The following is a 16,536-nucleotide window of genomic DNA, read 5'->3' as shown; positions in this document are numbered from 1 at the left end:
GAGAGAATGATGGATGACTTGCTATAGTCTATTCAATATAGTACATTGAGATTGTGTTGCTGTGACTTACAGAAGACCTTCCTAAACTGTATGTAACGTACCTCAGTCTGGTCATTCTGGAAATCAAAGGGCTTTCGTTTTCTATCTTACTTGAGAACGCTTTCCATTATTTATCTGCTGATTGTCTGGAGCTCTGCAAAGATGTTGGGAGTATCCAGACTCTTTAGCCCTAAAGGAGATTAATTATTCTCTTCCCCCAATCAAATGAGGAACTAAATTGTTTCTCAGAGTTCAGTCAGATAAAGACACACTGAAAATGACTCATAACACAATTTTCCCTCAAACTATAATAAAACATCCACATACAACTTCAAAAGGGATACAAATTGATGAAGTGGTCCAAAGTTTGCCAGAGTATGCATGATTTTATTTTATTTGCTTAAAACATAAATCATGAATCTAATCTAGCTGTCAGAAACTCAATCAATACATCTTAGAAAGGCAGAATAATACTCAAGGTCTTAAAGTCACTAAAAAATTATAAATTACTTCTGAGAATAGGAAATACAGTCAATTTTTGTTATGAATTATTCATATTACATCATTGATTCTTATTAAGAGAATACACAGTAGACTTAATTCTTGAACTTAGAACCATGCTAAATCAGATTATTAACTGTAATGTTAATGTTGCTGAGAACTCAAAGCATCTTAAGCTGTAGCAATGCAAGGTGATCAAATCTTTGTGGATTCTGGAGGGCAAAGAGATTGATCTGCCAGGCTGGATATCTGAAGGATGGACGTTTTGACGCAAGGCACCAAGGGAACAGAGAACACTCAAATGACTGTTCGGAGTTGACAAGAGAGTCGGCCACCGGTCTGCAGCCCACCAAGCACAACGTGGAGCATGCCGAACCTTTGGTCGTCTCAGTACCACATACAGCGTCACCAGCTCCTGCTACAGAAGAGGAAGGGCCAGCCCGCGGGCCTCTCAGCACCATAGAACGGTTTGCACACAACCCTAATCATCAAGTCATCAAGTCATCAAGCCCTAACCAGCTGCATCATGGAGCCCCTTTAGATAACATGTGACTGAGACTTTGAGGACACAGAGTTAGCTCTTGTAAGTGCCTTTGTTTACTTTGGTTCTTCCTTTCTTAATAAACAACCCTCAGGGTCACTGTGAGTCCCGGATTCACCCATTTTATTGTTCTGCCATATCGCTGTTGTGGAAGATGAATGGGTAAAACCCACTTCTTGGAAGAATGTCCAGAATATGTGTGCTTCTACAAATATACTTAGGGAACATGGGCAGACTCAGCATGATGGTCTGGTGTGTCAGAACAGCCCTGTGTCGCATCTCATCGGCTGTTCCCAGCAGGGATTACAGGGTGTCAGACTCAATGGGTGACGGTTGGCTGTTGCTAAGCACCTGTAAAGGAGGTCAAAATGTGACCTTATTAAGGACTGTCCACACACACAAACCACTTTCATCAGGGAGAATAACCAAGGCTAGGTGTGGTCCTAGCCTGAGGGGGGAGACAGCGTGTGTTAATTATCTGGATCAACACTGTGAGGCCTCTTCTGACCCTATGCCCTGGTATACAGGCAGCCTTGCTCTGCACCACCCTGCCTGCCAGCGTGGTCTTTAAGGAAATCCCAGATTTCCTTAAAGCAGTATATGAACCAGGCTCTCAGTCTTACATGCTGCTGAGGGATGGATGATTCAGAGGCGCCAGAATGCCAGGCAGCCATGATAAAAAATGTTCTCGCAGCTGCATTCTCGGAATGGTGCAGAGTGGACTCACTGAACACACTGTACAGCCAGTGTCTCCAGCAGGGGTTCTTATCAGCTTCCTGCACTCAACTTCTACCCATCTTCATACTCTCACTTCCATCAAAAACAGTACTCTTCATTCAACGTACACAGATTTTGTTTGTCGTTTTTTTAAGGAAACTCTACCCTTTTTACACCATGTTCTCGAAATGTTCCGTCTTGTATCTTTTGCAAAGGCTAAAGGCTTTCTCACTCCATCTTTGCTGTGATAATTTGTCCTCTCATCTGTGCTTCTCGTGATCAATTATAAAATGTAAATAGGTTAAGTTGTCAACAATATTGCTCCATATCCTAATAAATATTGTTGAAGCTTCAGTGCTTGGTGACAAATAGAAGAAAATATTAAAAAAGGAGCTCCTCATGAGAGCTAAGCATTGATTTTCAAAGGCAAGGGATGCATATCAGCTTTTTAAAATCAGTTGACCAGGCCTGGCCTGGCCCTTCTCTTACCTTTCATCTCAAGAGCCAGCCCCAGGAAAGAAATGGTAGAAGGCTACTCAATATTCAAATGCTTGAAGGCAGATAAGTTCATGCTTTTATTCAGACTTGATATGAATATGGATAATCCTGCTCTTAGCAACCCTACAGCACAATAGTGTGGAGCAACAAAATGGACAATCATCGTGTTGGGGAGATGAAGGGGCCTTGTCATTAGCCTAGCCCTTTGTTTCCATTATTCCATCCAGATCATTTGTTTATACAAATACAAACTGAGCAGTAGGCTGTCATTAGTTAAGGGTTTGTATGCCACATGGCAAAGCCCCCCGCTTCATTAAAACGTAGAAGTTGGTCCATTCATTCTGGGTCGGTACTTTTAAATCACCTCTTAACCAGAGACACCTTGTGTTGAACTCACAGCCTTGTGTCTATAGGAACATAATTATGTTATCTGGACCATTTTTTAACTCTGAGACACTGCATTATTCAAGAGGGGAAGAATGGTGTGATGTAACAGCTACAGACAGTTTTTATAATGATGTTAAAGAAAACTCCTGCCATGTTCGGGCTCCGGAAAATACACTCTGCCCTTTTCAAAGTCATGGAGAATTCTTAAACTGAGCATTCATTTCTGCAAAGTTATGATGACAAAAATTCCTCTTTGGGAATTTTGACCTCTTGATGTTAATAGGGCCTCATGCCCTACTCGCAGAATGATTTTGAAAGGAATGCATAATCCAGAGTATTTATATCAATATGTATGGTATGGATTTTTCTTTTTGAAATCTTTGGAAGGCCAGAGAATTATAGAGTTGATAGCATGGAGAACCAATTGCTGACAGCACTTTAAATGTAATTCTGAGGCTACATGTCGGCATCGATATCCTGAAATTCAGGCTACTCAAGACGCTGATCAATAGCCTGGCCTGGACCTATTCACTGGCTTCTACTCTCCTCCTCCTCACAGAGAGGTACATTACCCCACTGGGAAGGTGGAGAGAATCTCACTCTCTCTCTGTCTCCCTATTTTTCTGGAAAATGTTCATGTCCACAAAGCTTTCTCTGACAGTGAATCACTCCACTTGCTGTCCTCCGGCTGAGCTGTACAGTATTTACACTGACAGTGGAGGCAGCTCTGGCCCCTAATGGCACAGCTGGATTCATGTTCATTGCCTGTCTCCATCCTCTGTGGCAGACTGTGAACCATTCCCTCTCAAACACTGATAATCAATGGACTGAGCTGTGTGTGCTCCTGTGTTATGCAATGTATGAGAACGTGCAGACAGTTGATTCCAGCAATTCCGAGAGTTCAAATAACCGGATACGGAAGCACAGAGCAAGTGAGCTGAAATGGAAGGGAATCAACCTTGTTGTTGAGAGGCAGTGGACTTGTCATTACTCATCTGAGCTCAGAAAACAAAGTGGATTCCGATATATTCCTTTGAATGCGCACTCTGTTAATCGGCCCCAACCATAATGAATGGACGCACTCAGCAAAAAATATTACCAAACAGATGTTTACTCAACCTAAGTCAATAATCGCAGAAACCTTCAATTATGGCGCACCCTATAGGGAACGAAGATGGAGCGATAATCCAGGCCAACTGACAGCAGATTGAATTGATTACCTTATTATAGGGAGTCTGGGTTATTATCGCCATAACTCACTGCCCATTACCAATTCTCTGTTTCCGCAGACAGAGAGGGTAAAGACCATCAAGACCTAGTTACATGACAACCACTGATTCATCAGGTCAATTAGATTATGTCTGCTGTAAAGGAAAAGGCATTCAGAGATGTGAGTGGGTATACATTTCACAATATGAAAATGATTTCCACATTCACCTTGGGGTGGTCCACGCTGCAGCGTGGGAAACTGATTGCACCTCATCAATCAAGGCTTAACTAGCAGTGATTACACTGCATCCTACCCTAGTTGGTATGGATGGACCACCTTCACGCAACTGTGGATGTGTGGATGGATAGCATGAGTTTCATGGCTCTTATTGACCAATTGCCACACAAAGCTTTATATAAAAAGCCTCCCATTTATGTACTTTTAGTGTCCAGGTTCATTCTAAGTGTTTGTGATACCAGCATGATAATAAAGTACGCTATCACAGTAGAATGCAGTGAAGCAGTACTGTAACAGAGCGGAGAGTTTTGGACATATTGAGGGTGTTCTTTCTTCAACAAGTCTTTGTTTCTGCTCGGTCCGCTGAATCACATGAATTGAAATGTTCACCCCAGCGCTCTGCTTGCATCATGGGGCTCACATCTCAACTCTTTTCCTGTCAAGTGTTTGTGGACGCATCCCTCCGACAGCTCTCTTGCCTCGCTCAGCAATACCAGCCCTCTCCCCCCAGTCACACCGCAGAGGTCAGGGATCGTATGTGTGAGAGGCGGTGTGAGTGTGTGTGGGGGGGCGGGGGGGGGGGGGCGGGGGGGGGGGGGGACTGTCTTCCATCTGAGCTTGTGGTGCTGTCAGGGTTGTGGTGTTACAGAACTCTGACAGGGTGTCCCCTGTCTCACCTTCCTGTGAAGCAGCCATGACCTCAGCCCCCACTCATAGATCCAGCATGTGACACGTGGGAGTTTTTGGTTCGACGATTTACCCCATGCATGTGTATGTGTGTTTCAATTGCAAACATATTTGATCTTCCTCTTGCGTGTGCTGCAAACATCCGGTATTAATATTAATGCGTGTGTGCGTTATTCAGCTAAAAGTGATTTAAGAGCTTGGATGCCAACTTTCCTCACCTTCCCAACTAGGCTGCCACTCCGGTTAAGTTCAGGCATACTGAACACGCTGTCAGCATATTCATCTAGACAGAGGGAGAGGCTGGGCCGCTTGATGTTTTACTGACATGCAACTTAGGTCAGCTTTCAGCCTTCATCCACTGCTGCATTGTATGTTAATGGGACAAAAGAAATCATGTTTTTCGATGTGTGTAAAACGTTGGACTGCATGGCTGTGTTTTAAACCCTGTGTGATGGCTCATGACCAGCCTGTGCTTTTAGCCTGTCACGGAGATGTACACACAATTCTAACCCCCCCCCCCCGCCCCGCTCCCATCACCATGACACACACAAACACATTCACACACAAACCCTCCTCCCCTCTCAACTCCATCCCTCACCTTCATTCCCACCCCCTGCCTGTCCCAGCTCCTGCTGCTGGTTGACAGGCAGCAGACCCGTCCTGACAGGCGGCTAGGCGGTGTCACGGGCTCACCACAGAGAAACTCCTGTCTCTGCTCATTTCCTCCAGACTGCTCCCTGACCTGAACCCCTGCCTCCACCGTCCAACTCCATCGCCGCTGCTACCCCAATATATGTCAGACATCCTACCTGCATTTTTTTTTAAATTGAAGTAGACATTTCTCTCTTTGTGTGTAGGGTGGTGGTAGTGTTGGGTGTGGAGAAATGCAGCAGACAAAAAAGATGACGTTTTCAGCACCAAACGATGTGGATTGATCAAATTGTTGACTTTTGTTTTCTGTCTTTGAATAGCGTTCTGAGCGAAACCAATTATGTATTTTCAGCATCGACACAGGTGTAGGGGTAGACAGTAGACAGAAGGTGATGTTTCAGATTGTGTTTATAGTAGGACTAGGGCTACTATCCTATCCTATTGCAGCATGACTGCTGTGGCAGGTGCCAGTCTGTATGGTGCATGTCCTGTATAGGAAATGGTTTGTATTATCTAAGAGGGCAAGCCTACGACACTCCTATTGTGCTCTGCCTCAGCGCACTTCCATTCAATGCCTCCCGTTCACAGGGAAACATTACTCTGCCTTCCTTTGTTTCTTCTCTGGAATGAGACACCTCCCTCAGCCTTCTTGTAATTGCTTTGCATGTAAATGGAGATTGGTTGGGAGATCTACGATTGCTGTGAGAATATAAGAGGTTGGAAAACTGCCATCCTTTTAACACATGCACCCACATTCACACATATCCCCCAAATGTGAGCACACACACTCACTCTCACACACACACACACACACACACACACACACACACACACACACACACACACACACACTAACATGCATGTCATGGCACATGCACTCTAGTCAATATTGAATAGACAGTTGTCATGGATGTGTTTCTAATGAGGACTGGGATGACAGAGGATATCCAGACATTATGATGCATTGCACAAGAGAAGCAGGCTAAAGGCTTTGTCTCTCGGGACATAACCCTCAACTCCTTTGAGTCCAACCGAGACAGTTAAATGACCCTTAATCAGACTTAATTTGATGTTTGATCTCTCACACCCCTTCAGGGGAATGGCCATGAATATGTGATGCTTTCCATTGAGAACATGTGATTCCAGTGAAGGTACCTTGATGCTGTATGAATATGTGGTGTTAGGATGGCTGTTCACACAGCAAATAGAACACATATTGTCTCTCAGCTCAACTGTCTGTTGTTGAGAAGAAAAATACTGAGTTGTTCAAGGACGAATAATGTATGAATGTTTCGTAAACGTTGAACTACAGCTGTTACATCCAAGCCGAATCATCTTCGTAAAGGATATGTTATTGTCCGCCTATTATCTCCACTAATGCACTGCTTTCACCAAAGCACCATTTGTCGAGTTGGATTTCTTTGCCATTTTTAATTGCTCCTCTGCATCAGAGCTCCTGGGAGGGATCATGCCCCCACTAATGGAACCAGTCATCAGCGCCAAGGAAGGCAATTAGTTGCGTTAGCCAATCCCCTCGTCTCTGAGGTGACCGTGGTACAAGGGTGGTAGTCAGAGGCAGACAGGATATGAGTTGATCTCAATTACCCATGCCAAGGAGGGCACGCCCCCTTGGCTTTAAGATGACTAACTCCCAAACATCATTGGCAGAGAAGGTGGTCTTTCAAAAACAAGGTAAATTGTTTTGACTAAGTGGTGCATTAAATACATCAGTGTGAATCTTTTAATGTTTTTTCTGTGTATTTAATGTGTTTACACAGGCACTCACACACAAACATCTGTGTGCACACACGCACACACACACACGTGCAGAGACACGCAAATAGGCCCCCTCGGAAAATACAAAGTGGTGCTTTCATCTGCTCTAGCATATTGTACTTAAAAGTTATCTCTGTTAGACTGTTGGCAAAACATTTGTGGTCTTTAAAGTATTTTCAACTTGACCTCATTAATATAAAAAATAAATAAAATAAACAAAGAAAATGCACTGCCCTATTTCTTTTTCCTTGGCCTTCTAATGTAATCTATTTCCCCCCTTCCTTTCTTCCTAGCTGGGAGGATATTTAACCTTGGACGGGCACAGGGAGCAGATGGTGCGGCCTTATGTGTGTCCAGCACAGTCCAGAGCTAATGAAGTGATGTCTCCATAAACAGCAGACAGCGGGTCAGGCCAGAGCAGCCTTGAAAGGGACAAGCTCTGGCTGCAGCGGGCAGCCCTCAGGAGGGACAGGTAATGAATGCTCCCCTCTCACTGTTCTCATGCTGCTCCACCTGCACAGCTAAACACAGAACAGAACAGCACAGCTTTCAAACATGCCTCACACCGGCACTCCATCTTTTACATGGAGCAACTTGTGCATACTTGAAAGCAGAGATGCACACTGCTTACGTACGCTCACACACACACAAATATCAACATCGACTGGACATGACAGTTACCATATGGTGAGCTGGCAATCTCTGCATCCTATTTCCTCTTTGGTTGGAGACTGCAGTTGGGTGACTGTTAGTATATTCTACACAACTCTGTGGCTAACTAATAACGCAAGGACATGGGATATTGAACATATCCCATCCACACGATTTCCTGTGCAATTCACAGCGACACCGAGAGAATCTTCAGTGTTGATCCTACTTGAACTTTCAGCCGGAGTCCATCTGCCCCGTGAATGGCTCCGAGCTTATATTTAAATCTGTTTTTCATAAAACACTTGTCACAGAATTAGAGCAATGATACCATTACAGCTCTTCACATGGACCCTCCAGCATGTGTAGTAAACCTTCCTGTCTCATCTGCCTGCCACCAGAGAGAACCTGTTTTTTACTGCTACATTAACCAGCACCATATTTGGAAACAGGAGGGATTCTACCAGTAAACCCCAGAGAGGACTAAGTGTTACAGAAGTTTTCTTTGCACATTTGATGTGCAAATACTTCTATACTGAATCTGATATGCTTTGAATTTGATCATCCAAATCCCAAACAATATTCTGTCCATTTGTCTTGAAGCTACTACAAAATGAGCACCTTCCATCAAACGCTAAACCGATAACAGTGAAATGATTCCGTCCTATTTAAGGGATATTGTTTACTCTCCGTCATTTACTCTATATGATTTGCATCTTCTCAGATAAATGAGTCACATCAATATCTATTTCTTTCTATTTCTTTCTCCATTGTAGTCCATCTTTTTGCATAGAAACATACTGTATTTTCATGTTTTATTCTCCCACCATTGTGGGGAGTATTTCAGGGTATACCCTCTATGCCATTAAATGTGCAATGGGAAAAAGAAAGTGTCCCAGACAGTTATTCATAGCGTTAAGATCTTAATGACAGAGGTGTATGTTTTCCCAGGATTGTTACACAGCAACTGTGCTTCCTGTTTGTGTTTCGGATGTTGAGACTTGATGCTGTGCAATTTTTCCCTCATACACACAAGGACCGCAGTGTAATTACTGTAGACAATTAACTGCCTTGTCACACCCTCAAACTGGTAACTGTTCACTTTCTAATTAAAATCACCAGCTACAGTCTCTTTCTGTTTTCTGCAAACTTTTATTTGTCTGTAGTTGAATCATTCATTATTTTCTCCTTAACATTTTCATTAATTCAACCTCTATATTATGTTCCACAACCTCACCTACCCAATATCTCATTTGACACATTCTCTCTCTCTGCCTGCTGCCCTTTATTTCTATTTCTCCCACCTTCTCTCTCTCTCTTTCTATCCTTCCTTCCTTCCCTTTCCACTTTGCTGTGCCAGCACTTTGGTCATGAAATAGCTGAAGGGGCCCCCCAGATGAGAGTCAATATTTCATATCTATACCTGGAAGGAGACACAGAGGGCAGTGCTAATTCAAATAGGCCAAGATGTATGACACCCAGCCACAGATAGAGTTTTAACAGTCTAGCCAATAAGACATGCTGCCTGAGAACAAGGAGATGATGGCTGCTCTCGGGACATGAAGCCATCAATTTCCAGATGAACACATTGAACACTGCATTAAGGAAGGCAAAAGTGTCCCTTTGGTAATAATATAAATATAATCCACAAATATGTAACAATCAAATGAAGTCTGGTGTGAGAACACCGGTTAGATTTCAGAAGTCTGTTGTAATGAAAGATGATGGCTCAGGATTCAAAGGGTGTTTCTAGTCTGGCTGCCAAGTCTGCATGCGGCCTGGACTCACAACCTGTGATTTAGAGGAGGTACATTAGGGACTGAGATCATTGTTCATTCTTCTTATTGAATTCAATAGCCAGGAGAATAGCTCTGTATTCAGTTCATTTGTTACTGTTTCTTGCTAAATGAGACTACATTTGTTTTCATGACCCAATAAACGATGCTGTCAAAATAAAGGATTAGTAAAAAGACCTAGCCTAAACAATGGACAGCCTATGTATTCAGGGATACTGGGATGTGTCCATGATAGATTTTTAGAAAGGGTGAGGCCCCCTTTACTCCTCAATTTTCAAAGCAGTATTTGGGTGGCAGGACCAGTATTCTGTACATGCTATATGCTTTATTCCCTCTATAAAATCTGAACATAAAAAATCAATACAGGCCACATTGCTACACTGCTGACAAGCTCCAGGAGATGTTAGTCCGCTGCTGACATATTTGATGAAATAATGAAGAATGCAGTGCTACACCTGGAGCTTCCTGAACTAGTACTGCAGGGTGACCAGTCCTGAGCCGCTGGTGTGGGTCTGCCTGTGTGCTGTTTGATCTCAGTAGAACCTGCTCCTGGTTCCTCTGCCAGCTCTCTCCACTTGGGCACGGTGGCGTTTCATTCCGGTTGCCTGCGTTTGTTTGTTTAATGCCACGCTTGGCTTTCACACAGACATAATTAAATCAAGCTTAATCCACTATTTATGCATTCTGCCTCTGAATTATTCACATGACAGTTTTGTGCGTTATTGCATTTTTTGTAAGACAGAACTTGTGCCGTTGCTGTTATTGAACAGAACCCCCCTCAAGACTGCATCTTTTATTAATTAACCCTCCCCATATCCAAGTATAGTATGCAGTCATGTAAATGCTGTGTTTGCATTTTCATTTTAAAAAGTAAGCTGTATTATTCCTGAATCAGTTTCCCATTCAGAATAGCATGTGCAACGCCTCAAGTCCAAAGAGTGCTTTCAAATGAATACTTTGTTAGACTCAACAACTAACACACGTACGGTAGTTACAGACCGTGGTCACACTTGGCTGAGGCTGCATTCAAAAGCCCATTCAAAAGGCAAAAATAAACTTGAAAATAAATGTTTATTCATGACTCAAAAAATGTGAAGTTGGACATGTACTGTGTGTTCTCTCTCATATATCCACACCTCTATAAAACAAATGTCAAGTTGCGTGAAGAATATTACCTCAGAGAGTGTAAATTGTATGTTTAATAAGTTGAGGCAGTGGCAGTGGCAGTGCTTGCCTTTTCCTTCATGCGCCAAAGGAACCCCACCAAGTGGAAACAGACAGAAAGGTTAATTAAGCGGAGTAGATTCTAATGTTATGGTTCAAATGAAAATCTAACGACTGCCAACATCATTCATCACTGTCAGTCCCTCATAGGGCTATCAGGCAATTATTGTATATTGAAATTGCAGTCAAAAGGCAGGGGAGAGTGAAGCTCTTTCTCCCCTGAATGGAGAGCATCCTGCTAACTTGCATTGTTACTTATGGCTGATAGCCATGGTTATCCATACTTAAAAGTTGACCTACTACCAAATCATTTCTTCTTGCTGTTTGAGATTTCAAAGATTGCTCTGGGCACAGTGTACAGTATAGTGTAAAAGCATTGTGTTGCTATACTTTATGGTGTATTATTAAGCATAGTAGAACACTGGACATTATCACTTACAATATATTACCTATACTTACCATATCACTTAATCAGCACCAGATTAGACAGTAAAATATAGGGTGAAATTATTTCATTATAATTGTTAATATTTCTTCTCAAGCATGAACATATTTTTGGAGAATGTCTGTCTGTCAGAATGATAAATCCCCTACTATTGTATCAATATTTATTGAATGATGTTTATAGTGGTTATCTGTTTGGTTTTATATATTGCTGACATCTGAGTAAGCTACATAGGGGAGGTTAGCACCTTAAGCTGTCATATCGACAATCAATACAGAAAACCACTTTTCAAAACTACATAAAGAGCTAGTACATTTGTGTACCATATGCTGTAGCCACAGACAAAATAGTTAAGTGGGAGCCTATGTACTGTAGTGGTAAATATTTAGTTTGAGTAACGTGAACATTTTAAAGACTACCTGCATTGGAGTGTTTGAGTTTACTTCTACCTTTGAACAAGCCTCAGGCATTTGAATGAATGCTGCTTTATCATGTATTGTGCAATCTCAGAACATTTTGACTCTAAGGTATGGTGCTCATAACTTATTTCCCGTTTTAAAAAGTGAACTGGGACCCATTTGGTGAGATTTGTTTAATAATTCAACATGGCCTTAAACCAATTCACTTCAAGTGTCCAGATGGTATTTTTATTAGGCAAATGCTCAATGTTCGAGTGGAATAATTTACTTGCGTTCCGAAACAGAAAGAGTACCTCGCAGCAACAGAATCTATTGAGCAGTGATTCAGTCTGGCTGTGCTTTGGATTGTAATTCAGCAAAACAGTAATTTCATGAATATCATTGTATTTGTTCTGCAGAGGAAGACTGGTATTTCTGTTTTGTTCTGTTCAATAGGCCTGTGCTCTGGAACATTCCTTTTGCGAGTGGAACAGCAGCAGACAGGGAAGTCCCTGATGTGTACATAAGCTACACAAGATGGTTCCTTAACCATCTTTCCAAAGTCACTTTACAACCTTTTTGACCTATGAGATAAAAACAACATTTTGCATCATTATCTGTTATAACCAGACATGTGTTCCTGCTTTCATTTTGTTGTTGTTATTGCTGTATGTATATCTGCAAACACCTTTCAGATCAGTCGTTGATGGAAGTTGATGGAACTCTCTCCTTCCCAGGTCCTGCTAATTGTACATAGTCTATCTCCATAAAGGATGTGGAACCCAGTAAGGAACTGTATAAAGCTAGGATGTGGCATTACAGATCAGTGTTATTCTTCAGGTACTGATTATCTTTCATCAGAATGGGCATCCTGCCAGGCCTGAAGGAGAGTAGGTAGATTGAAGCACTGCTGCCCCTGCGTACAGTTTTATTCTCACGTTGGAATAGAATAACATGGACCAAAACATGTGGCTTTTATAAAGCTGGGCATTAATCAAGACTTCCTGTTGTGGAATGTGAACAGTGATTCAAGACCACCATATCTGGCTAAATATAATGAACATAGCTATCAGAAGATTAAATGAATGCCATAGGCCCAATGATTAATTGCTAGAGAACATGCTGTAAGGTGTTCATTGGACAATATGTTTAGTGTATGAATAAACACATGGAATGGCTAAGATAGAAGCTATGTAACAGAAAGCTGTGCTGTAAAATGATGGATGCTCTTGTACTGTCATTTCCTATTTGATGGTATTAAATTATTATTGCCAGTGAGACATTGCTTAGTAATAGTAATAAAGGTTTTTGTGCAAATGTAAAATGTTGAGTCCTAATTAGAACTACTATACCTATATTATATCTACAAAAGTTCAATACTGTTTAATCCATTAATCCAAAACTGCAGCAGTAATTACATTTTTTTTGTCGTCTACGTCAGATCAATGGGACAAACGTAACCGAGGTAAGAAATAGACTCGTGAAGAAAAACAATGCTAAACAGCTTCTAAAATGGAAATAGAACTCCAACGTCTTCTGTCAGACATGTTTTCCTTCCATGTTTTTGAAGCATGATCTTAACCTAAGTTGATAGAGAGCTACACGAGCTTCAGGGAGAGAGCTATAGTGACTATACGCATTCTCCTCCGTGCAGTAGGAGGAGTTGTAATGACGCTGACATCCCATAAGCACCGGCTTCTTAGTACAGGGTACAGCACCTCCAGTTCAGCGGCACTTCTGCTGTGTAGATTCGCTGCGCTTAATCTGCTTGTAGAAAAAGAGTGCTCCTGGAATAACTATTTGGCGTGGAAGGCGAGTTGGTTCAGTCTCCGTTCCTTATCCTGACCGGTTGCAAAGATGAATGTTGGCTGCGTTGTTATATTGGCTTTCGCCTTACTTATGGGCACATCTTTGGTAAGATTGGTTATTCATTTTCTTAATTGAAAACTGTTAGTAGGCTACTCAAGTGTGGTCGTTACATGGGCTTTGCTGTGCTGTGTATGGTGCTGAAATGTGGCGGTGATGACTTTACCCTGCAGTGGCAATGCGCTATAGGCAACATGAGAGCATTGTAACATTTTACAGCAAATTAAACAAGGATTGATCTATCATTACATTTTATGAAGACGTATGACGATTTTTATTGTAGCCTGTGAACAAGGAAATGAACTCAACAATAAACGTTTTGAACGGTATTATAATGAATGATGTGCAGCTGTCCTATGCGTTCTAATATTGCAGAGGATTTCGTCAAAGGTTTCAAGACATTCTTTCAGTTGGTCACTACGAACTTAATGAACGTTTAGATGTTATTTCTTCAGATTATTGAAAATTTCACCTGAAGCACCTATCCACGCTTCAGACACTGGATTCTACCTAAACCGTAAACTTCTTGTTTATTTCGAGGTTAGCATTTTTTTCCCAGCAAATAATAGCTTACCCGATAGCAAAATCGTATGCAGACTAAGAGAAACGGTGAGATAAAAGATTAATTCTTACATTTTTCACGCAACAAAAGTTGGTTGTGATGGTGATCCCTTCTTGCAAAATTACGATCACTTTCATCACTCCCATCATCAACGTTATCATCATCATCCATGTAGAAAAGTATAAGTGCATCTATGCAAACAACACTCCACTACAATAAACTAGTAGCCAGTGGAGCAACTATCTCTGTGTGATGCACTCTAAAATACTATAACCCATTTGCACCAGTTTTTATCGAAAGCAAATCGTCTACTCCCGTCACCAGTCCCCGTCTCAGGACTCCCAGGTTCAATAACAGTCTGGAAGCCTGCAAGATCATCCTGTTGCCCTGTGGCCGCAAGTCAATTTGCCAATGCTTAACAGCCCTGCTTGTATTTCCTCAGGGGATGAAGGCAGGCCAGCCGCCCAAACCCCTTTGCAGACCAGGCTTCTCTGAGAGCTTCTACACAGTGATTGTCTCAAGGGATGTACTGCGAGGCCACAACATTCTCAAAGGTAAGCACAGAGGCTGTGGATCTCATCTATTGACCAGGCTTCTCTACTTCCATAGACGCAAGCCAACCAGAGCGTGTGTGTGGAGGGGCTGACATATATTAAATCAGAAATTGTGACAGAACAAAAACAGAAGTATAAGATTAGAGCATATGAGGTGATGTGTGATGTAATGGGTTCCATCCATGATAACTCGGATAACCTGGGATACCATGTAATGCTTCCATCAAAATAACATGAAAGAGGTCCATCAAATGAATTGCATTTTCAATCATAGCTCCCCTATTTAACGGCTTATGCAGAATTCTTTTTCTTCTTCTTCAATAAATGGTTCTTTAAGCAGGAGGCTCGCCAAAGCAGAGTCATTTAAATGGCCTGTGTATCTCCTGCTCTGCGTGTTTGCGACCAGGAGCCGAAAGCTTTTATTTTATTCCCAATATCTTCCTTAATACGTTTTTCCTTTTTATTCTCTATATTTTTCTGAGAATTCAATTCTCTTTTCATTCGCTCAATTTCTTTTCAGTGCAGCCAGCATTTCTATTGTGTGGCTGCTCTTCAGCATTGTCAAATGAGCTGTTTTCCAACACACTGTAGCTCCTCACCATAGTCTGGAAATCTAATAGGGATTTGTGAAAAAACACTTTTTAAACGCTTTAAAAAAAAACTTCTTGATACATCAAAGCACACACTGGATATCACATGTCAATGTTCAAATTCTTATAATTGAAAATGTAGAAAAGAAAATGTGACAAAGGTTGTGAACACAGGTTATACTCTCTAACAGTAAATGGTTAGTGGTCCCAAAACTCAGTCTGTCTTTGCTGTTGTGATATTATTTTCTGGGGGAATGATTCTATCATTGTGCTTTTCAAAAAAGATTTAGGCTGAAAGAGAAACAAGTGTATTATTCTGGTGGTTATTTCGTTACTTAGGAGGCGGACAAGGATGCACATGCAGTCAATAGGGAGCTACTTTGCCCAAAGGCATGGGGTTGAAGGTTTCTGCCTGTCTGGAAATTGGCTATGGTGTCCTCAGTGACCCAAGCCAAAAACAACGTTGACAGATTGTGATGCATCTGGGCAGATAGGCCATCTACAGAGCCTTGGTGTTTGTGTTTGTGTCGGTGTGTTTGATGTGTATATGTGTGACACGTGTGCATGTGTGTGTCTGTGTGTGTGTGTGTGTGTGGGCGGGGGAATGTGTGTGTGTTTGTTTGGTGTACCTGTGCTGCTGTGTGTATGAGCGCTTGTGCAAGGTGAGGCTCCCATCTCTTCAAGCTACAGTAGTATTTCTTCTCACCACTCTATACTTTTGATTCGGTCAACATTGTCCAGCAACCATTGCTGTGATATTTATGTTACATTGGCTCCTCCTATGCTTGTCTGTGTGCTTTTTCTGAAAATCAATCTGTGTGCTGCGCTGTCCACCCTACTGGCCACTCTGAGGGACATCAGCATCAGCAGCTTAAGTCGTCATGCTATGATTAATGTGCAGTGGCTGGCCTGACAGAGGGCTTGTTTTCAAAGGAGAAAAGGGAGAAACGCTTTCATACTAACAACACAGAGTGCATAACCCAGAACCGTCATTGTCAAGGAAACAAATGAAGGCCGGAGAGAGGAGGGAGAATTGTTGCAAACGTGCTAGATATTTGTTTGACCATTGAGGCCCAAGTCACTGGCTGCATACACTTCTGTGTTACGGGTTATGCGTAGGTGTTGGAACTTACCTTTGCTTAAATGGATTTTATCTTATTTTTCCTGAACTCACTTCCTGTTTAGAACATAATGGCCTCAGACCTGATT

The 16,536-nt window shown here is 42.0% G+C and overlaps 1 protein-coding gene across 2 annotated transcripts in view; it reads left to right on the top strand.

Moving 5' to 3' along the window:
• The first annotated feature begins 13,503 nt into the window (after nt 1-13,503).
• The window catches only part of cdh4 (cadherin 4, type 1, R-cadherin (retinal)), a 118,613-nt gene continuing 115,580 nt past the window's right edge, over nt 13,504-16,536 (top strand). For both annotated transcript variants that reach the window (XM_062462410.1, XM_062462401.1), the window contains exons 1-2: nt 13,504-13,669; nt 14,626-14,737. In XM_062462410.1, coding sequence (XP_062318394.1) covers nt 13,613-13,669; nt 14,626-14,737 — 169 coding nt within the window. In that variant the 5' untranslated portion in view covers nt 13,504-13,612. The remainder of the gene's footprint in view (nt 13,670-14,625; nt 14,738-16,536) is intronic.

Source organism: Osmerus eperlanus, chromosome 1 (assembly GCF_963692335.1).
Source record: "Osmerus eperlanus chromosome 1, fOsmEpe2.1, whole genome shotgun sequence".
Lineage (NCBI taxonomy): Eukaryota > Metazoa > Chordata > Actinopteri > Osmeriformes > Osmeridae > Osmerus > Osmerus eperlanus.
The sequence above is the reverse complement of the archived record's forward strand: the minus strand, read 5'-3'. Positions and strand labels throughout refer to the sequence as shown.